The 20,705-nt window shown below is 57.6% G+C and overlaps 1 protein-coding gene across 3 annotated transcripts in view; it reads left to right on the top strand.

Moving 5' to 3' along the window:
- Positions 1-1,601: 1,601 nt before the first annotated feature.
- LSS (lanosterol synthase) overlaps positions 1,602-20,705 on the top strand; it is a 40,530-nt gene continuing 21,426 nt past the window's right edge. For all 3 annotated transcript variants that reach the window (XR_005019698.1, XM_036850458.1, XM_036850457.1), the window contains exons 1-17: positions 1,602-1,721; positions 2,188-2,356; positions 3,095-3,233; positions 5,294-5,402; positions 6,506-6,627; positions 8,048-8,144; positions 10,024-10,159; positions 10,438-10,546; positions 11,199-11,317; positions 12,615-12,712; positions 12,970-12,997; positions 14,659-14,715; positions 15,338-15,409; positions 15,653-15,703; positions 16,254-16,403; positions 16,809-16,905; positions 17,688-17,793. Coding sequence is in view for 2 of the 3 variants with exons in the window: in XM_036850458.1 (XP_036706353.1) it covers positions 1,708-1,721; positions 2,188-2,356; positions 3,095-3,233; positions 5,294-5,402; positions 6,506-6,627; positions 8,048-8,144; positions 10,024-10,159; positions 10,438-10,546; positions 11,199-11,317; positions 12,615-12,712; positions 12,970-12,997; positions 14,659-14,715; positions 15,338-15,409; positions 15,653-15,703; positions 16,254-16,403; positions 16,809-16,905; positions 17,688-17,793 (1,673 nt within the window). In the remaining variant the exon portion in view is untranslated. The remainder of the gene's footprint in view (positions 1,722-2,187; positions 2,357-3,094; positions 3,234-5,293; positions 5,403-6,505; positions 6,628-8,047; positions 8,145-10,023; positions 10,160-10,437; positions 10,547-11,198; positions 11,318-12,614; positions 12,713-12,969; positions 12,998-14,658; positions 14,716-15,337; positions 15,410-15,652; positions 15,704-16,253; positions 16,404-16,808; positions 16,906-17,687; positions 17,794-20,705) is intronic.

Here is a 20,705-nt window from a genome sequence, read left to right as displayed (position 1 = left end):
TTTCCACACTGGAGGGACGTCCCTGGAGAAAAACTTCCAGCCTTTTCCCCTCTCCCAGGGAAGTGTGAATTGGTGAATTTGGGAGAACAGACAGGGTTAAGCGTGCTCAGGCTCCTCTGGGTACACTTCCTGGGGTCAGCAGGCTGACAGGCATCTTCTCATTGGCACCTGGCTGCATGCTGCTCGGTGGGGCAGCTCTGTGGAAGCTGCCGTTGTCCCCCTGGGCCAGAGGCTGGGAGGTATATGTGTCTGATTTAGAGGTGGAAGTAGCTAGCCGTCTTGATCGTCAATCTAAGCCATGTCTTCCAAACTAGTTTCTTCTCTGTAGCAAGGCTGGTATTTTGATATCCAAACCTCTTATTGCTGCGTCTTCTTCATTGGTTTCTGAACCGGGATAGGAAGAGGTAAGTGTCCTTTACTGACCATCTAACAGCCTGATGTTCCACTGGGGGAAGGTGTATGTGTGTTTCCTTTTGCAAATCCCCCCTTGCCCCCTGGCCTGCTGGGGTTCATGGCATGGGGATAGGACTCAGGGATGGGCACAGAAACACTCACCTAACTGGGGAAGCTGTGACCTGATGTCAGGGCTTCTGTGGGGAAGATGAAGGAATGGTGGGGCTGTCCGTGAGTTCCTGCAGAGCCGCCTTTGGGACCTCAGTGTCCGCACAGTTTCCTCCAACTCCCCGGAGCCCCTGGTTCCTGCTGCACACCCTGCGACCACTTTATCCCCACCCGACCTACCCCCAGTCCTTTCAGCACATTCTCCATCTTTCTCTCGCTTCCCTTTACAGTCCAGGCCTTCCACATTTACTTCGCCGGGACCGCAAAACTGCAGGGCTCTCTCTGAGTGGCACAAGCTCTCCCAACGTGGCTCCCTCCCAGGGCCAGTAGGTGCTTGGCACCGCTACCTCGAAAGCCCCACAGCAAAGCCTTCAGCCTGCCTGAAGATGCACCGCCCCTCACCTGTCAGCACCAGCCTGCCCTCCGCCTCCTGTCAGCCCTCTTCTGTTACCTTCCCTCTCCTGCCATCTCCCCTCTGGTGTCATCTCCCCTCCTGTCAGTTGCCCTCCCATCAGCTCTCTCCTGTCAGTTCCTCTCAGGTGCCCGCCAGCGCCCCTTCTCCCCCCGCAAGCCTTTCCCCCCCGCGTCGCGCCCTCCGCGGGACCTCGCGGCCATGTCTCCCCTCACTCACTCACCTACAGCCTCCGGCTCTTCCTCAAGGGCACTAGCCGCTCCCCAGACCCCCTGCCTTCCGGCCTCAGGTGGGATCCTCCCCAAGTGTCATTCAGTCTCAGGCGCCCCCTGGTGGCCTCGTCCTGGCGCATCGCCCCACAAGTCGCTCCGAGGCTGACAGACTCCGGCGGCAGGCGTGACTGGCAGTCACGCCCCTCCCGGCCTCGCCCACTCACCAAGCCCCGCCCACTCACCCAGCCCCGCCTACCCACCCAGTCCCGCCCACTCAACGCCCCGCCCCCCAGATCCCGCTTCCGTCAAGGTTCCCCGGCCCCGCCCCCAACGCTCAGACCGTCGCGCTCCACCACTGAGCTAGCCGGCCGCGCCCCGGACCCACCCTCACCGCGCTCTGATTGGCTGCGCGGTCATCTTCCCATCGCGTTCCCCGGTCTGCAGAGGCGAAGGCCTTCGCGGGCTGGTGGCTGGTCCGGTTGCGGGGCGCAGGCTGAGGGGAACCGGGAGCGCGCGGCGGTCATGACGGAGGGCACGTGAGTTCCCGCGCCCCTCGAGAAGGGAGGGCGCGGTCGGGGGCGCCGCGGAGGGGGTCTCACTGGGTCGGGGGCTTCCAGCGAGGCTGCTGCGCCGTCCGGCCTCGCCCGCGGTCTGTGGAGACCTGCGGCACCGGCCCTGGGGGCGGTGAGGGGCGGTGAGGGGCAGGCTCTCCTTCGGCGGTGTCGCCCGGGGACCTTCTGGGGCCGGGCCGAGGAGAGCCGGGTGGGGCTGGGGGTCGGGGTGGGGACTGGGACGTGGGCGGCGGTCCCTGTGGCATGTGTCTCCTCTCCCGGAGAAATAATGGCGCGGTGTTTAGGTGCAGAAGCGCGCCAAGAGGGTTTTTATTTTTCAAGGTAAGGGAAACAGTGGTCTGCTCGCAGGTCGCTGGGGTGAAACGGGCAGTTCGTTGCGCCTCTGGCCTCTGACCTGGCGAGCAGGTCACTTGAGCATGGTCGCTTCCAGGTGCCTGCGCCGAAGAGGGGGACCCTATAAGACAGAGCCCGCCACCGACCTCAGCCGCTGGCGACTCAGCAATGAGAGGGGGAGGCAGACGTGGACATACTTCCAAGGAGAAGAAGACCCTGGCCGAGGGCAGTCTGGCCTGGAAGCTCACTTACTGGGCCTGGACACCGTAAGTGTTGATTCTGCTCGCCACGTGCGGGGTCTGGGACGCCACCAGACACCCGCCTGCCTCCCTTGTTAGCAGTGGGCACTGGGAGCCAGTAGAGAGATTTAAACAGCTAGACGTGAAGGGCGTTTTCTTCTCTGGTAAAACAGAAGGGATGTGTACTGGGCACCTGTGTCTCGTGTCGCCAAAGCTGGTTCCTGCCGGAGTTAATCGAGGTAAAGATGGAGCGTGAAGTGAGTGGGCCCTTGGCTTCAATCCCTTTATCACTAAGCTGCGTGTAAGAAACTGCTCTAACTTCGTTTTTGTTCAGAAAAAGAAGTTTTTGATCTAGTGAGTTTCATAAGAGAAATTCAGTTAGTTAGAGAGTGTGACGTAGAAATGGGGTCTCCCTGTCACTGCGCCATCCCGTGGCCCCTGCCCGAGGGGGGCCTGAGTTCCAGGTCTGGGTGGGCATCAATGCCCCGCCCCACACACGTGGGCACCTGCTCCATTCAAGATGTCTTGGAGAAGTGGTGAAGAAATTTGCAAATGTGTGACTGGAACGCAGAACCACGAGGACGTGGAACCATTCATTTGCTAAGATTGGCAATGCCGTCATCAGAGTTTTAGGCCTTTGACTGAAACAGCTGAAACTTTCAAGGCAGTTCAGGTTTGTTACTTTGAACTGGTCTCGAAGTGCCAAGGGCTCCTCTGGCCTGGCTGCAGACCACTGAGCTCTCAACTCCTTTCTCTTCCTGGCAGAGGAGTCACTTCAAGGACTTGCCGAAAGCCGTCACAGCCCGTGAGGGGGCTCTCAATGGGATGACGTTCTACGCCGCCCTGCAGGCTGAGGACGGGCACTGGGCCGGTGATTACGGTGGCCCGCTCTTCCTCCTGCCAGGTAGGAGGGTGCTGTCATGGCCTGCGGGCGAGGCCCCCCTGGGGCATCCTTGGCGTCTTGGCTTGATCTGGTTCAGGCCTTGGGTGAACGTCTGAGGTGTGAATGAGTGGACAGGTGACACGCCGGGAGCTCACAGAGAAAAGGGCCGGGGAGGTTGCCCTGCGCCCTGTGCCTGAGTGGTCCTGCTGTTGTTGCCAGGGGATGGGAGCAAAGGCTCAGCTAGCTAGCGTTCTGAAAAAGGAAGCGGGGGGGTGCTGTGGGGGCCAGGGGGGGCTCTTGAGTCCCAGTGCAGAGCAGGGGCGTCAGTGGAGGGCCTAGCCTATGACAAGGTGCAGAGGTGGGTAGGAATCTTTTAAGTCCTATGTAGGCAGCTTGTGTGTGTGAACTCACCTGAAGTGTTGGCCGGGAGAGCTCAGAGGGGACCTGTAGGTGCGGGTTGGTGAGTTGTAGGAGGACCGCAGTTGGAGGCCCTGGGTGCTGAACTGGTTTGGCTAGACAAGTCTGTTTTGCATTCTGGGAATGTTTCTCTAAAGAAATGCTCAGCTTTGTAATCCGGAAAATTCTCTGAATTTATGCAGGAGGACCTTTTCCTTTAGTGGGAGTTGCACTGGGAGTCCATCCAGCTCCCATCTCTGCTTTGACTCCAAGCCCTGCTGCCTGCTGGACTGTACAGCTTTGTATCTTCCTGACTAGGGACCCAGGGGCCTGATGCTTGGGGGCAAGGCTTTGGGCTTTCTTCCCTTGGTCGGACCTGGAGCCTGTTGAGACTTTTCCCAGGGATCTTCATGGGGAAGCAGTGACTGCACTGGCTTGCTCTGGCCCTGGGCAAGGTGGCAGGACTTCACCATGCCTTGGCTGACTCATCTGTGATGTGGGGATCGTGGGGATTGGGTTTGGTCACATGTGCATGGCACCAGGCACTCAGTGGTGATTGGTCATGGGGACACTGCATTGGTTTGTGCTTGCTGCTGTAGCTCTGGGCTCAGCCTGCTGCCCCACCTGCCCTCTGCAGGCTGTAGGTTGGGGCTTTCCTCTCTCCCTCTGGACTCTGGACAGGCCATCTTTCTCAGGTGGACACTGGCCTGTTTGGGGGTGCCATCTCAGGGTTCTTCCATGGCTGGCTGAAGTTTGACCGGTCTTTTTCTGCTTTAATTTGGCAAATGCTCCTGGAGGTCATGACTCTGTGTGGCCCGTGTGACATTGAGCATCACTGTGGTGATCCCTGACTCTGGGGTTGGACCTCCTGGGCTCCGGCCCCAGCCCCACCACTTAGGGGCTGTGCCTCAGTTTCTTTGCCTGTAAAATGGGGAAGACACCGGCTCTGCTTCCTGCTTTTGTGTTTCCCTGTCTTGACAGCATCATACCTGTTATGAAAGGAGATGGGCTTTTTTCTGTGAACCTCTGTGGTGTCTCCATATCTATCTGCCTTTCCAGAGTGTGTCTGTGTGGGTGTGTCTGCTGGGGCTTCTCATGCCTCTGGCCATAGTTGGGCATCCATTCCATGACACGTTGCTGCTGGGGCCTGCCTGAGACCCCGCGTGCTCGGTGCCATGGGCACGTGGCTGATGGAGCCTAGGCCCGGGGTAGGGTGGAGGGGCGGGGTGGGGGGCCTTTGAACACCATGCTCAGGAGGGCTAGGCTGGGAACAGAAGGTTCTTTGTGGGCAATATTTATTGTTGTCCATCTTGCAAAGTGATGTGTGCTATTAAAATTAATAAAACAGGAAAATGTAAATGTAAGCGAGTAAACTACCCCATCCAGGGATGATCCGTTGAGTGTTTTCTTTCCCAGTAGGCGTGTCAGTAGTGTGGGACCTTGGAGTGGCTGGGTGGGCTCTGCACGCCCCATGTGATACGTGTCACATGTGCTGTTGCTGCTACTCCTGGGGCCCCAGTTCTAAAGTCCCTGATGGGGCCGGGAGTAATAGCCTTCCCAGGCTTGTTTCCACAGGAAGGAGACCCTAGCGGACAGCTGCCTGTTACCTGGGGTTCTCAGGAGGAATGGGGCCTGGGCTTAGCAGTGCTGAGTGCCTGCTGAGGAGTATCTTTTCTGCCGCACAGGCCTCCTGATCACGTGCTACGTGGCGCACATTCCTCTGCCGGCTGGATACAGAGAAGAGATTACACGATACCTGCGGTCTGTGCAGCTTCCTGATGGCGGCTGGGGCCTGTGAGTCTGCCCAACCCTGTGTCGCTGCGTGTGTACGCATGCACGTGCACGCCTGTTCTTATGTGGGAGATGCACCTGTCAAGGGGTGGGGTGACTGTAGCTCTGGCCCTGGGTGGGCGGGGAGAGCCTGTCAGGAGGGAGATGGGCTGCAGGCTATGTGCAGGCTGGGTCCGGGTTTCCCTGGGGCTCTCAGAATGGGCCTGTTCACTTTCCAGGCCTTGGTTTTGCAGCTCGTGTTGTAATGAGTTTCATGACTGATTGAGAGACTCCTGAGACCCATATACCACAGTGAAAACCGTTTGCTGTCATCACTAAGGCAGAAGAAAATTGTCCTTGACCCTGGGATGGCAGCAGGGAGAGGCAGGCCGGGCAGTTCTCCCCACGTTTCAGCCTGCCTTTCTGTGGTGTCGCTTGCTCTGGGAGCAGGGCCCTGTCCCAAGGTGGTCAACTGCCTGCCCACCTGGCTGTGGGGCCCTGGTGCTTCTTGCCCTGCAACCAGGACATGCGCCCCTCCTGGGCTGGCTAACTCCACACCACCAGCCTTCGTTACAGAACCCTAGGAGGACAGCTCCGCCCTGCTTGCCTCCTGGATGGGGTCGTGGGCATCTCGAGCTTGAGATCCCAGCTCTTTGCCGTCTGGGTCCTGGGACAGACCTGAGGTCTCACCAGTGCCTTTGCCTGCCCTGGCATGCTGCCTCTGGAGCTTGCTCTGTGGGCCGTAGTGATATAGGGTCTGTTGTGGGCCACTGCCTGGGGTCATGTTGATTCAGGCATGGGAAGTAAACGGACAGGGACGGGAAGTTTTGCTGTGCTCTGCAGCATGCGGGATCTTAGTTCCTGCACTAGGGATCGAACTTGCGCCCCCTGCATTGGGAGCACGGAGTCTTAACCACTGGACCGCCAGGAAAGTCACTTGAGGGCAGTTTTGGAACTGCTCAGTTGTCATGGAGGTGCAGGAGCTCTTACTGGAAAATGGCTGTTCTGGATGTTTCTCGTGTTGTTATGTCATTCTTGATTTGCTGAGGAAATTTAACGGAAGCGTTGCTTAATTTCTTAAAAGTAATGGAAGACGTCATTTTCTCACCTGTCTCCTGCTCCTGTAGGCACATTGAGGACAAGTCCACGGTGTTTGGGACTGCGCTCAACTATGTGTCTTTGAGAATTCTGGGCGTGGGGCCTGACGATCCCGACCTGGTGCGAGCCCGGAATATTCTTCACAAGAAAGGTATACCCTGCATAGCACGTGCTACGTAATAAAGAGTTCACGTTTCCTCAGCATAATGAGTGCTCGAAAATGGGAAATAGAAAGGTGCACCTGCATTTCACATACAGCAAAACACGTGAGCCAGGAAGGCGTCAAAGCAGGAGCAGGAGGAAACTGTCTAACCTTGCCAGTAAATTTTTTTTTTTTTTTTTGCCAGTAAATTTTTAAAACACAAATTAAGGTCGCCGTATAATTCTGTTTGTTTCACAAATGGGCAAGGACTCAGGAACAACACGCTCGTGCGTTGCTTGTGGGAGTGTTCCTTCCCAGAGGGCAGCCTGGCCACACGAGAGTGGTGGGAGCTGGTGGAGCTCTGCCTGCACCCTCCACCCTTGCTCTCCTGTGTGTCCTGTAGGGCTCCTGGGGTGACTCCTCTGCCCTCGCCCTGGGGAGGCCCTTCCTCTCCTGCTCCTCCGAGAGTATTCGCTGCTCCTCTGCAGAGCCCAGTGCGTCTCGCCCGCCTGCCCTCCGCTCACGGACACTCCCCAGGCTGCTCGCCCTCCGTGCTCTGTGCTCACACACAGCGGCTTCCCGTCAGCGCCTCGAAGCCCCTTCCCGCTTCAGGGCTCTGCACGTGCCGCTTTGTCTGCCTGGGCTGTCCCACCTGCTACCCAACCCCGCTGCCTCAGGGACTCCTGCTCACCCTTCGCCTGGCACCTTGCATGTCACTTCCTGACCTGCCACATTGGGTGACGCCTCTTGCTGCAATTTCTCACGAGCCTGCATTCTTCACACGTGTGTTGCTTTTGTAACGAATCCATCGTCAGCTTCTGGGCTCACTAGTGTGAGGTCCCAAGGCTGATTTCTGGTTCCTTGTCTGGGAAGGAATGTCTTCAGGCCACGCTTCCCTAGTAGCTTTGTGGGTCTTTGCCTTCTGCACACCTGGGTTCGGGGTGAGGCCTCCTTGTGAACCATGTCCAGGATGGTTTTCCTGTGCTTGGGACCAGTGCTTCGGGGGTGGGGGGGGCTCCAACATGGGGCCACAAGCATCCCCACAGCTGCAGTCCAGATCCGTCTGCTGCGTGGGTGCAGTGCAGCGTGGGACGGCCAGGTGGACCCCAGGAGGGAGAAGGCCGAGCGTGCACGGTCAGCTCCCTCGTCACCTCCAGGCCCGTGGGGACCCGGGCTGCCGTGTGCACCTGGGCCTCTCACCTTCCCAGCTGCTCCTTCCTGGGGGCAGGGGCCAGGCGGGCTTGTTCTGGGGAAGACGTCGGTTCCACCCAGCAGCCCTGGTGTTGGGTGGTCCCGAGTGGTTCTGGAGCCTGCTTCTTACGACAGGGAGAGGATCCTTAGCAGGCCTGCCTTTTGAAGGGGACCCGATTCCTGAGGGTCTCATGTTCACAGTCAGAGGCAGGTGATGGGGCCTGTTCTCTCCCCACAGGTGGCGCTGTGTTCATCCCCTCCTGGGGGAAGTTCTGGTTGGCTGTCCTGAACGTGTACAGCTGGGAAGGCCTCAACACTCTGTTCCCAGAAATGTGGTACGCTTCCCCATCTACGGTCACCACTCTCTTAGCGAGTAGAGTGACGCCGCCCTGGGTCACCTGCTGCCTATTAGTCAGATGAGGGGCTGTCCGTTCAGTGGAGTGGGGTGGCGTTAGGCTCCTGGCAGAGCCCCTGCTTGGCTGAGTCCTACAGACTGTAGGAGAGGGTTCCCGCTTGGGCAGGAGGGAGGTGCCGTGGGGTTGGGCCATGTGGCAGGTGGCTGGGGTCCTGCCTGCTGGTTACAGAACCTCCGGTGTGGGGCGTGACGCGCTGCCTTTGTTGCGTAGATGCCTGTGACTGTGTCTCGTTTTGGACATTTTGAGCATCTGTAGAAATAAAGGAGGTGACAGCCCATGCAGCCCTCCCCAGCCCAGCGTTGGGTGTGCCGTGCTGACAGTCCCCCTTGTCTTTTTTGCTAGTGAATGTTAAAGTTGATCCCAGACATTCTGTTTCCCCTGTGAACTCTTCAGTGTGTGTTTTTAAAAGATAAGAATTTTCTTTCAACAGAACTACGATATTGCTTAAAAACTCAGCAAAATCAACATTAATTCCATATTGTGTGATACTTATAAGCCAGAGATTTTAAACATTTTGTGAATATCTAATGAAATCTCTGGACATGTGTCCCGAATACATTCATATACATATAAGTACCCCAATCTCACCTTCAGGAGGTGAGGTCCCTGGAGCAGGGAGCTGTCAGGGAGGTTGGGGGGCCCTCGCGCTAGGGGACATCGGTAGAGGAGAGGTGCGAGGTGAAGGGGCCAATCAGGAGATGACAGCAGGGGCCTGATGAAAGGGCCGACGGCCCAGCCTCACCGGGGCAGACCTGCCCAAGGCTGGCCACAATGGAAGGGGCGGGAAGTGGTCTGGGGCCATTCCAGCGTTCCTCACCGGTGGGCCTGCTGGCTGGACCTCGGACCTAGCCGGTGTGTAAGGAGCCGCAGAGGAAGGCGCTGAGCAGGCGCTGGGAGGGGTGTGGTGTCAGAGGCGGCTGTGGGGGACTGCGTTGGCTGCATCCCCGCACCGCGGGGCCCAGGCCGTGGGTGCCGGGCCTCTCGGTAACTAGGGCACTGCTAGTCTTGGCGGAAGTTGTTTTGGAGGGCGTAGGTTGGAGTGTAAAGGGCAGGTGTGCAGGATGAGGGACCAGAGACCCTGAACCACTTCAGCTGCAGGAAAGCTGGAAACGTTACCCAAAATGTAGCAAACGCCCTTTAAGGTGAGTGGAGGAGCCCTCAAGAGAGTGAGGCCAGGGGTGGTGGGGCTGAGGACACCTGCCCAACCCTTACTCCTGGGAGCAGGGGAGGCGGGCTCACCTCCCTGTGGCCTCCACGTGGCCTCCCCTCTCACACGAGGACGGAGGCTGAAAGGGGCGGGTGGAGAAAACAGCCCAGGCACGCCCCTGCCTGGGAGGCTGGCAGAGCTGTGCTCACGTCAGGCTGCGTATCTGGGTGAAGCACAGCAGAGGTAACGATCAAAGACACAGGCCCTGAGAAGATGTGGCAGTCCTGAAGGTTTTTAGGTAAACTTTTTATTTTCGAATAGTTTTCAATTTCCAGAAAAGTTGCAAAGATAGTCCAGAGCGTTTCTGTAGACCCCTCACTCAGTATCTCCGTGATTAACGTTCTTGTTGCTGTGGCGCGTTTGTCACAACTGGGAACCCGCAGGCAGTCCTCGCCGTTTAGGAGCCAAGTCTCCTGGCTCTAGGAGGCACCTGGTGAGCCAGGAGAAGTTGTCGGCTTCTGTGGACCGTGCCCCTCGGGAGCACGGCTGTGCCCACTTGGGCCAGAGACAGCCGTCCACCCTGTGTTCCGGCTTGAAAGGGCCCCGGGCTGCAGTGGTGGGGGGGGGCCTGCTGACACGCTGTCCCCCCAGGCTGTTTCCTGACTGGATGCCCGCGCACCCCTCCACCATCTGGTGCCACTGCCGGCAGGTGTACCTGCCTATGGCCTACTGCTACGGCACCCGGCTGAGCGCCGAGGAGGACCCGCTGGTCCAGAGCCTCCGCCAGGTGAGCCTGACCACATACGCCCGCTCTCGGGGGGCCCACGGAGCTGAGAGCGCCACAGAGTGGAGCCCCCACCTGCTGTCCCTAAATGACTGCCTGGGGGCTTGTGCAGTGGGGTGGGCTGCAGGGCACCCGTGAGCAAAGGCCAGGCCCCAGTGCGTCCCCGGGAAGCAGCGCTGACATGCGGCTTGGGGAGCAGGCTGCTCGTCGGGGCCCGCCCTCGGGCGGGCAGGCAGCGGAGGGGACGCGCAGGTCCGGGGCTGAGGCGCTGCCGCCCTCAGGAGCTCTACGTGGAGGACTACGGCCGCATCGACTGGCCGGCGCACAGGGACAGCGTGGCCCCCGATGAACTGTACACGCCGCACAGCTGGCTGCTCCACGTGGTGTACGGTGGGTGCCCCCAGGGGCTGGCTGGGCCCCCCGGGGGTCGGTCGACACCTAAAGTGACAGGGAAAGCGGAGGGACACGGCCCCACGATGAGTCCTGGCGTCGGGGTCCTGCGGGGACAACGGGGCCGGCCGTGCACACCTCGTGTCCAGCAGACCCGCCTGGGGCTCGGGCTCCTGGACAGAGGATCCGGAGGCCAGGGCCTTGAGGGGCCGGTGGTTCCTCCTCAGTGGGAGAGAAGGGGCGGGACCCCACCAGGCCCAGTCCAAGCCCGTCTCCCGTGGGTCCTCCTGGCTGCTCAGAGCCAAGTGGCCTCCCCTTGGAGCCTGGCGGGTGCTGTGTGCGCAGGCGGCCACGTTCCCCTTCATTCATTCGTTCGTTCTCTCACTGGTCCTGCAGACGGGCCCTGGGGTGGGAGCCGGGACCCGCCCTGTCAGCACTGGGAGGCAGCACGCTCTGCACGGCTGCGGGGGCCGCAGGGCGGCACCAGGATGCCAGGGAGGGGGCTGCACCAGCAGGCAAGGAGAGTGGGTGAGGGGGCTGGCAAGGGGGGGCCCAGAGACTGGCCGCCGTGGGCCGACCGCCCTGGGGGGTCTGTGCTGGGGCCGGACTCCTCTCCGTGTCTGGTGCCCGTTGACGCCCCCCTCCCTCGCAGCGATCCTCAACCTGTACGAGCGCCACCACAGCGCCAGCCTGCGGCAGCGGGCCATCCAGAAGCTGTACGAGCACATCGCAGCCGACGACCGCTTCACCAAGTACCTCAGCATCGGCCCGGTCAGCGCCCCTCGCCCACTGGGTGTCTGGGCCTGGGGTGGGCGAGGACTGGGGGCGGGTTGCCCAGAGGCCTGTGTCTGTGGAGCTGGGAGTGGGGGTCTCCCTGGAGGTGCGGTCTCCCACTGGAGGCTGCCACACCTTTACGTGGGACGTGGGCCTCTGATCCCCCAGGAGCCCTGTGCTTGGCCCGCCCTCCCGTCCCACCGCCTGGTGTGTCTGGAGCACTGCTTCTTGCGGCTGCCTCCTGAGGTCTTTCTGGGCGGTGGGGTGGGCTGCTTTTCCTCCCCTGGTCCTCTCCCCTTCCCCACCCCTAATAACCCACCATTTGCCTTTCTCCTATGGGGTTTGCAGGACCAGGGTGCTTGCGTTCCACTCCTGATTCCTGTTGAGGCTGGTGGCTCGAGACTCGCTTCTCGGAGCCTCTGGGCTCCTGACCCTGCTCTGCCCCGTGGGGCCGTGAGCCCGGGCGGCCAGTGCAGGGTCGGGAGGCTGGCCCGCAGCCTTAGGGCACTGGGTGCAGGAGGCAGCACTGTAGCGAGCCTCGGGCGGCCGTGACTGGCCGCCGTGCTGGGTCAGCCCACGGCTTCCCTGTGTGAGCCCAGTGGGCGCAGTGCCCGTGAGCCCCACGCGTGACCCTGCTCCCAGGTGTTTTCGAGGCCGGGTGGTACCCGGGGGACGTCAACTGCCACCGCCCCACCGAGGGGCCAGTTGTTTCCCTTTCAGCGCCACGGGATTCTGCGTGGGCTCTGACCTAACGCTGCATAAAGCAAGTTAGAAATGCGCTGTAATCGGACCTTGGCCTAGGAGGTCCCGGGGTGGGAGGGCTGGGCCTCTAGAACATCTGCTCTGAGCAGTCAGGCCCTGCGCCGCTGGTCTCGCCTCCAAGTCGTTCCGTCTCTCCCATGGCCCTCAGCCCTATCTTCCGTCCCCTGAGTTACCTCAGGCAGCTCAGGACACACCACAACCCACGTGCCCACTCGGGTCCCCGCCTTGCCCGTCACCCTCGTGGCGGTTCTGCTCACTAGCTGGCTGGGCTCCCGTCACCTCTATGGGTCACCCTGTCTTTGCCCTGCTGCCGTCCCCCTCCCTCCTTGGCACACGTGCCTTGGCCCATTCCCACCTTTCCCAGGGCAGGGCTGCAGCCTGGTAGCAGTGAGTGCTTGGGAAAGTGGTTAGAACCGAAGGCCTGGCCTGCAGCAAGGCCGTGCTGGGGCCTCGCCGGGGTAGGGCTGCGGCCCTCAAGCCCGGGAACCCCGGCAGGTGTGGAGCAGAGCCCTGACAGGGCTGTCTCCTCCAGATCTCGAAAACCATCAACATGCTTGCGTGCTGGCACAGGGAAGGGCCGGCCTCCTCTGCCTTCCAGGAGCACTTGTCCAGGATTCCCGATTACCTCTGGTGAGTGTGGCGGGGAGGGCGTGGCCCTTGGGAAGGGCGTGGCTGAGAGCCTGAAGGCCAGCGTGTCCCATGCAGGGAATTCTGTGTTTGAGGGAGGCCTCTTCCCCTGGTGGGCCCTGCACACAGCTGGGTGGGGGGTGGGAGCTGTCCTCACGTGTCCCCTGCTGCATGGGTGCATTGCTCTTGGGACACGGGCTCTGGGCCCCTGACTTACGGCTCTGCCCTGTGCTCCCTGACCTGGGCTCTTCTCCTCGCAGGCTGGGCCTCGACGGCATGAAAGTGCAGGTAAGGGCTGTAGGGCCACAGCTGCTTGCTTCCTTGCAACCGTTCCTGCCTTTTGGGTTTGTTAAGATCCCAAGTCACTCCTCCTGACGTGTTCTGTCAGCGTGTGGTGAGTGGCTGCAGGTGCCCCTTGTCCCGCATCTGAGGGGCACCGCCGGGCACCTCCTGGGTGTGTGCTGTCTGGCAGGGATGCTGACAGGCCCTGGGGGGTGGTGGGAGAGCTGAGGGCCTGCAGCCTCACCATGGGAGCAGTCTGTACACCAAAGTCATTCAGAGCTGCAGCTCGGCGGGGGGACGAGGGCCACGGTGGTTCTCAGACGCCAGCCCAACTGCTGCTGGACAGCTGATCTCACAGCTCGCCTGCTGGGTCTGGTTAGTGGGGTCAGGACAGCAGCAGGATGTGGTCGGAGCAGAACCCGTGCCCTCTACTGCCCCGAGCTGAGCATCCCAGAGGCACCCCCTTCAGAGTCCTGAAACGCACTCCCTGTGGCCCCTCTCCGCGTACACCGCACCTCTGTTTTGTACTGTTTGCTGATTTCCAGTGTCTGGATGTTGTAGATGCTGTTCCCCCAGCTTACGTCCTGTGCATGTCCCTGGGGGTGGGGCTCCTGGGTCACTGGGCAGCCTGGGCTGACCTGGTCCTATCCCGGCTGCAGGGGCCCTGGGGTCAGCGAGCCGGGAGCTGTAGGGCTTTTGTCTCCTGTCACTCAGTGTGCAAATGTGGTGCCTCCAGCAATGTCCTTGCGTCACACTGAACTCTGGGCCCTTTGGGATGAGTGCACGTGGGCCCAGCCCCGCCCAGTGCAGACCACCCCCCCAGGTGCCCTTGCCAAGCACACTTGAGCCCCACTTGCAGCTCCCTGGCCCCCATGTCGCCAATCTCGTGTGAAAAGATTCCTGAAACACGTGAAGTGCAGGAGGCTGACGAGCCCTCATGTGGCTCCCCTCCCCCTTTGACACCTCCAGCCCTGGAGCTTACAAGGGCTTCTGGTTCTGGCAAAACTGCCGTGCCGTCCCCACTGGGTTCACGGCAGCCCCCGGTGGGGTTTTGCTGTGTGTTCACTGGTATCAGGATTCAATCCGGGAGGCTGATCTTTGATGTCACCTTTGTCCTACAATCTCCCGGTGCCCTTCTCTCCTGGGTCATTTGTCCCTAGCGTGTCTACCTTCTGCCTGCTCTGCACCCCAGATTTTCTGCAAACTGGCGGTTAGGCCCTGAGGCTTGATCCGGTTCAGGTCTTTTTGGCCAGGCGCTGTGTGTGTTCTTCCCACACATTGTCCCGCCAGGCTGCAGTGTCTCGTGTCCCTTAGTGCCACCGATTGGTCTGGGATCCGTGCCAGTGGGCAAGCAGTGGAGGCCATGGCGGTGCTCATCCAAATCCTGGAAGTGCTCTGAGGAGCCCTGTCCTGGCTGGTGGCCTGGTGAAGGCAGGTGGGGCTGCCTGACCCACGTCTCCTTGCAGGACCAGCCCCTCTCAGGGCCTCGTGGGCTTTAGGGGTACAGAGCCCAGAGCCCGGGGTGAGGAGTCGGCTGGGCTCCTACCTCTTTGTAGGAGCTGGTGGAAGCCCCTGCACCCTTCCTTGGCCCTCTAGGCACCCATCGGATCTGGGAAGTTGGGGTGGGGGTGGGAGGTGGCTGCTGTAATGCTGTCCCCTCTGCACAGGGTACCAATGGCTCGCAGATCTGGGACACCGCGTTCGCCATCCAGGCTCTGCTGGAGGTATGTGGCTCTGTCGCTCATTCTCCAGCCTCCGTCTGCCCTTCCCGTGTGTCCACCCCTGCAGCCAGCCGGACACGGCACCTGCCGGCCCTGACCCTTTGCTTACCTGGGCTCCGAGACAGTGGTCTTGCCTGGCAGCTCTAGGTGTGGGGCTGGCTTGAAGTCTTCAGGGGCAAGGAGCTTGTGAGGGCTGTTCCCGAGGTGACGAGGTGCTGGGGTCTTCTGTAAGGGGGAGTGGCTCCAGGCTCTTCTCAGTGCTCAAATTGCTCACTACGGATACTTTTGAGCACGTACTAGAGAGAAATAGGAGCGTGTTTTTATGCTGGTGGGAATGAGGTTGGCAGGATTTGGGGAGGAGTCTGGGCCACGTGGGGGCCTGCCTTAGATGGGCAGGGACCCTGTGGGCACAGGCTGGGGCTGGGGCTAGGGTGGTGTGGACCACCTCTTCTGCTGTCGCTCCACCGTGTCTTTCTGACTTGGTGGCAGAAACCTGAGCGCCCCGAGACTTGGGTGGGTTTGCTCCTGGTTCCCAGTGGTGGCCGGGTATCACCAGGGTCGTCCAGGGACCAGCCACGCGCGCAGGCATGTGCCGGCTAGCGGCTCACCCCCTGCTCTTTCCCAGGCGGGTGCACAACACAGGCCAGAGTTTTCGTCCTGCCTGCAGAAGGCGCATGAGTATCTCCGGGTCTCGCAGGTGAGACCAGGCCTGGTCCGTGCCTCGCGCAGGCGGGGTGCCCCTCCAACCCAGGGCGTGCCCTGATTGTGGGTGGGGGCAGTGGGCCACGTGGGTGCTGCCTGGAGGGTTCCCACTGGCACTGGTGACCGAGAGGGCGGCGGCACTGGGTCCCCGCATGTCCTGCTGTGCTGGCCCCTCCCTGCCCGGTGTCTGCGTACTATGGTGGTGATGTGTTCCTCCTGCCCCTCGGATGCTCACCAGGTCCCAGACAACCTCCCCGACTACCAGAAGTACTACCGCCAGATGAGCAAGGTACCGCGGCCAACCCTACGCGCCCCGGTTAGCTGGGCCTTGCCCTCAAGGAGGGCTCTCTCCTCGGCTTCCTGTTCTGATAGAGGCACAGTGTGGGGTTCCACCGATGTACCCAAGATATTCCTGACTGAAGAGTTGTGCATAAATGCAGTAGCTGAGCTATGTGGGCTTCACCCCACCACGTCACACACTGTGTGCACTCAGCAGCACGTGCAGGCATTAAATAAGCTGTCAGAACATGAATGACAGCGATGAGGGGAGGGGTGGGGAGGGCAGTTCTTGCAGCGCGTGGGGGCGTGGACGTGGCCATGGTGCGTTCTCACAGCGGGTTGCTTGTGCCCGTCCCGCACTAGAACCTGAAGGCAGTGACGGGCAGAGACTGCAGTCTTTGTGCTGGAAGTTGGAGGCCGTCCACGTGTGTGTGGCTTGGGGCTGTGGCTGTGCCTCCGCTGTGGATGGGCCTCGGCTCTGTGCAGGCGTGCGAGGCGCCATGGCCTGGGGTGGCCAGGTGTGGGCTTGGCCTCCACCCTTACAGCCCCACACTTTCCAGGGCGGCTTCTCCTTCAGCACACTGGACTGTGGCTGGATTGTTGCCGACTGCACTGCTGAGGCCTTGAAGTCCCTCCTTCTCCTGCAGGAAAAGTGTCCCTTTGTCACCAAGCACGTCCCACGAGAGCGGCTCTTCGATGCTGTCGCTGTGGTGAGGCTGCTGGGTGTGGGACTCTGGTCGCACAGCCGAGGGCGCTGTGCACGTGGAGTCTTGGCCACCCCACCACAGACCCTCTTAGCACACCCAAGTTTTGTCCGGTTTTTACGATGGCGATCACATAGTTTGGTGGCGCACGTGTGCTTTATAAGTGGTAAGCATGCACGTGCCGGGGAGTGGTCCTGGGTGGTCACGGAGTACCTGGTTGATAAAGGTTGCAGCCCACTGTTCTGGGCGCCTGAGGGTCCTGGTTTAACATGAAAACCGGCTCCCTGTTTCCCATCCCTGCTCCTTGGTTCCTAGCCTTGGGGTGTTTCTAGAAAGCTGTGCCACAGCCTGTGGGCCCTTGCATGTGCTCAGCGCATGGGCGAATTCTCAGGATGTTCCCTCTGGTTTTAGTTGCTGAGCATGAGAAACCCTGATGGAGGGTTTGCCACCTACGAGACCAAGCGTGGGGGACACCTTCTGGAGCTTCTGAACCCCTCGGAGATCTTCGGTGAGTGGTCGGCCAGTTGCCACAGACTCAGGGGCCCCACGTGCCTGAGGCCGGATCTCCCGCCAGAGCCTGGAGCTCTTTCCCCTGGCGGGGGGCAGTGCCAACAAATGTTCTGGCAGATGCGGGCGGATGCTGTAAGGCGCCCCCAAGCACCAGAGTGTTCCATGCTTCTCGACTTCGCAGGGTGCGGTGACCCTGGTTGTGGATAGAAAAGCTGCAGTCTGCCTCTTGGAGGTGGGTGGGATTCACACTGGCTCTCTGGCCCAAGCCTGGGCCGGCTCCTGCTCTGTCGTCCATAGAGGCCGGCCTGTCTCCTGAGTGCTCCTCATGGAGCCCAAAGCTCCTCACAGGGAGGTGACAGTGGGGACCTGCTCGCCTGTGTCCTCCTGCTGCGTCTGTGTGCGCCCCTGTACCCTCCTTCCGCGTCTACATTTGTTGGGCTCCTGTAACTGGCAAATGTACTCCTGTGGAGGCCTTCTCAGGGTGGGGTGCAGCTCTGCTGTGTGTGCTTCTCTGTTACCCTCCCACTGACCTGGCTGTCCTGCAGCACAGATGGGCCTCCGGGTCACCTGTGTAGGTGCCTCCCTCCCACCTGGTGGCCATGTCACCGGCTGGTCGCTGGTGATGCTTCCTCCTTTCCTTTGGAGGATGGTCAGGCTTGTGATGTGTTGTACAGGCTCTGCATTTTATGGCGTTCTCCTGTGTCACGGTTTGGCCTGAATTGCCAAATTGGGCAGCTGAGGTAAAGTTGACATTCCTCAAGCCTTCCTTTTCTTTCCCAGGGGACATCATGATTGACTACACGTATGTGGAGTGCACCTCGGCTGTGATGCAGGCGCTGAAGCATTTCCACAAGCAGTTCCCAGACCACAGGGCCGGAGAGATCAGGTAAGGGCGGCCTTGGCACAGGGATGCTCAGTCACGCAGCATGGGTACCATCAACTTGGGGCCAAGAAATCAGACAACCTTGATGTCATTGAGAGCAAGCCATTTGCTCACTTGGGGTGCTCAGGCCGGGGGCCCATCTCAGACAGGGGGCTCTGGAATAAAGCTCATTTAAAAATGGAAGAGGTTTCAGATGCTCCTGAATCCTGCTGTAGGCTCTGAAGTATATCAAATGTGTGTATTGAGGGTCAGAGTAGCACAGTTATAACACAAAAATGAGTTAGTTTTTGCATCTTCTTAATAACATTAAAAGAAGACACATAAAGGTGTACCTAGGAGATACTGTGGGTTCAATTCCAGCCACTGCAAATGTCACAGTAATGTGAGTCACGTGAATTTTTGGTTTCCCAGGGCATATGAAAATTACGTTTACACTATATTGTCATCTATTAAGTGTTCAATAGCATTATGTCTAAGAAAACGATGTACGTATCTTAATTAAAAATATTTTATTGCTAAAAAATATTAACCATCATCTGAGCCTTCAGCAAGTCAAATTCTTTTTGTAATAGTAACATCAAAGATTACTGATCACAGATCACCATAATAGATATAATAATAATGAAAAAGTTTGAAATACTGTGAGAATTACCAAAATGTGATAGAGACATGAAGTGAGCAAATGCTGTTGGAACAATGGCACTGATAGCCTTGCTCGATGCAGGGTTGCCAAAAACCTTCAGTTTGTAAAAAACACAGTGTCTGCGAAGTGCTGTAAAGCAAAGCACAATAGAATGAGGTATGCCTGTACCCCCAGCTCCACCTGTGTCCAAATAATGGTAGTTTTTAAATAAACCTTTCCTGTTGAAGTCTGGCACGTGTTTAGAGAAGTACACAAACCATACATATAGCCCTTGGATTAATTATGAAGTGTGGACACACCCATGTGACCACGTCAGGCAAACACATTACCAGAAGCTCCCCTCCTGGTTCTCCTCTGCCAACTGTGATCCCAACGTGGAATCCCACGTCTGTCTCTCTCCACTGTCGAATGCAGATGCCACGCTTTGTTTATGCGTGTGCTTGTCATATATCCTTCAGGGCCTCTCAGTGGGTTATTATGAATCATCCTGCTGTGAACAATCTCAGACTTGTGTTTTGGGGCACAGAGGTTCCCATTTCTTGAGGATATAGATGTGGACTTGCTGTGTTATGGGGCTTCTGTGCAGTTTTTGTAGATTTTCCTTCATCCTTGTATGATTCTGTTGTTTCATGGCTCTTGGTAAACCTGGTATAGATTCAGCTTGGTCATGATGTGCTTTACTTTTTATATATTGTTGGATTCAATTTAATAAGTATTTTGTTTAGGATTTTGTCAAAGGTTCATAAATAGCTAAAAGTAAAGCCAGTGAATCATTAGTAAAAATTTATCATGCACACACCACAAAGACAGTTTGCAAACCAGGAGTGCACAAACCAAAACATTGAATGAGGCTCGGGTATATATTGTTATAAAGAGCTTATATTGTGAGAAAGCAGTAACTGTTTATTCTTCACAGTGACTGGTTACAATATTAGAATTTTCAGTGATTACCTCGTATCAACCTTGGGAAGCAGTTCAAGTTTTCTTTATGATTTCCAGAGGTGTAAACAAGAAATGACCCAGGTCAAGTTAGTCTTGCAAAATAAGCTAAATTAGCCTTTGTTTGTATGATTAAACTGGTTTTGTCTGCTCAGGGAATTTTCGAGGCTGGTCTCTGTTTGTTTTTGATTTTAACAGTTCCCCCTTTTGGTCATTGTCTCAGCTGGCTGAGAGTATCACCAACCAGTGTAGTGTTATTCTCGCTCTCCACCGTTGGTGTAGTCAGGCTGAAGAGTCACATATTTGCTGTTTTCATTAGTTGAATTGACGGATTGGAGGGCCATGTAGTCACCATCTTCGTCATTCATGTGGTTATTGCAAATTTCATCCAGTTGTCTGATCCGATGGATACCATTTGGTATGTGAGTGGCTGCCGGTAGGCATTTAAAACTGTTGCGAAATTAATGTGATGACTATAAAAAGAACAATAATCAAGATTACAAAATTTCCCAGAGCCCAAATTTAATCAATTAAATAAATCAAATGGGTTATAATCAGATTCGGGTATTACCTTTCTGAGTCAGTCTACAAAAACTTTAAAAGTTGTTTACGGAGGCGCACATGCTGTGTCAGCAATCACATGTCCTCAGTGTTCCTCAGGACAGGATGCACCTTGGGTGTTTACTTCAGGAGGCAGCATCGTAGTTGTCTTTCCACCTAAATTAGACCTCTATATGATCTGTGCAATCAGGTAATTCAATGAGAGGCATTTCTATGGAAACAAAAGAAAAACAATGGTAAATAATTCAAGCAAATTATAAATTCAGTTTCTGAGTTTGGAGAGCAGCTAGTTGAGATGACTTCTAGATGCTGGGTTCTAAGCATCTTCAGATGCAGTGAGGACAAGTGTGGCAATTAGACAGATTTTCCTGGTTTTCAGTGTGAATGTCTCTGGTGATCTTTCTGAGTGGCCACACAGCAACAGGCATGAGGATCGTCCTCACATGAGCTGTTGAAGTCTGTATCAAGTTGTCCAGCTTTTGCTTGCAGGGCTTCGGGAAAAGGGCAGTTTTAGTTTCATAGTGATTCAAAAATCAAAAGAGTGGAAGAAAATTGTAAATGTTAGTTTGGAGAGTTCTAGCCACATATTGGAGGAAATCAGAAGAATTCAGGATTCAGTCCAGTTTACACTTAGAAAACAAACTTAAAAGACAATTAATGGTACTAGAATCTGATGTACATAAAGGTGTATTATTGAAACATAATTTTTCTCTTTATAATCATCTCCATTTCTATCAAAGATAACCGAGTCTAGTTTCAATAAACTTGGCCT

This window comes from Balaenoptera musculus, chromosome 4 (assembly GCF_009873245.2).
Source record: "Balaenoptera musculus isolate JJ_BM4_2016_0621 chromosome 4, mBalMus1.pri.v3, whole genome shotgun sequence".
Taxonomy (NCBI): domain Eukaryota; kingdom Metazoa; phylum Chordata; class Mammalia; order Artiodactyla; family Balaenopteridae; genus Balaenoptera; species Balaenoptera musculus.
The sequence above is the reverse complement of the archived record's forward strand: the minus strand, read 5'-3'. Positions and strand labels throughout refer to the sequence as shown.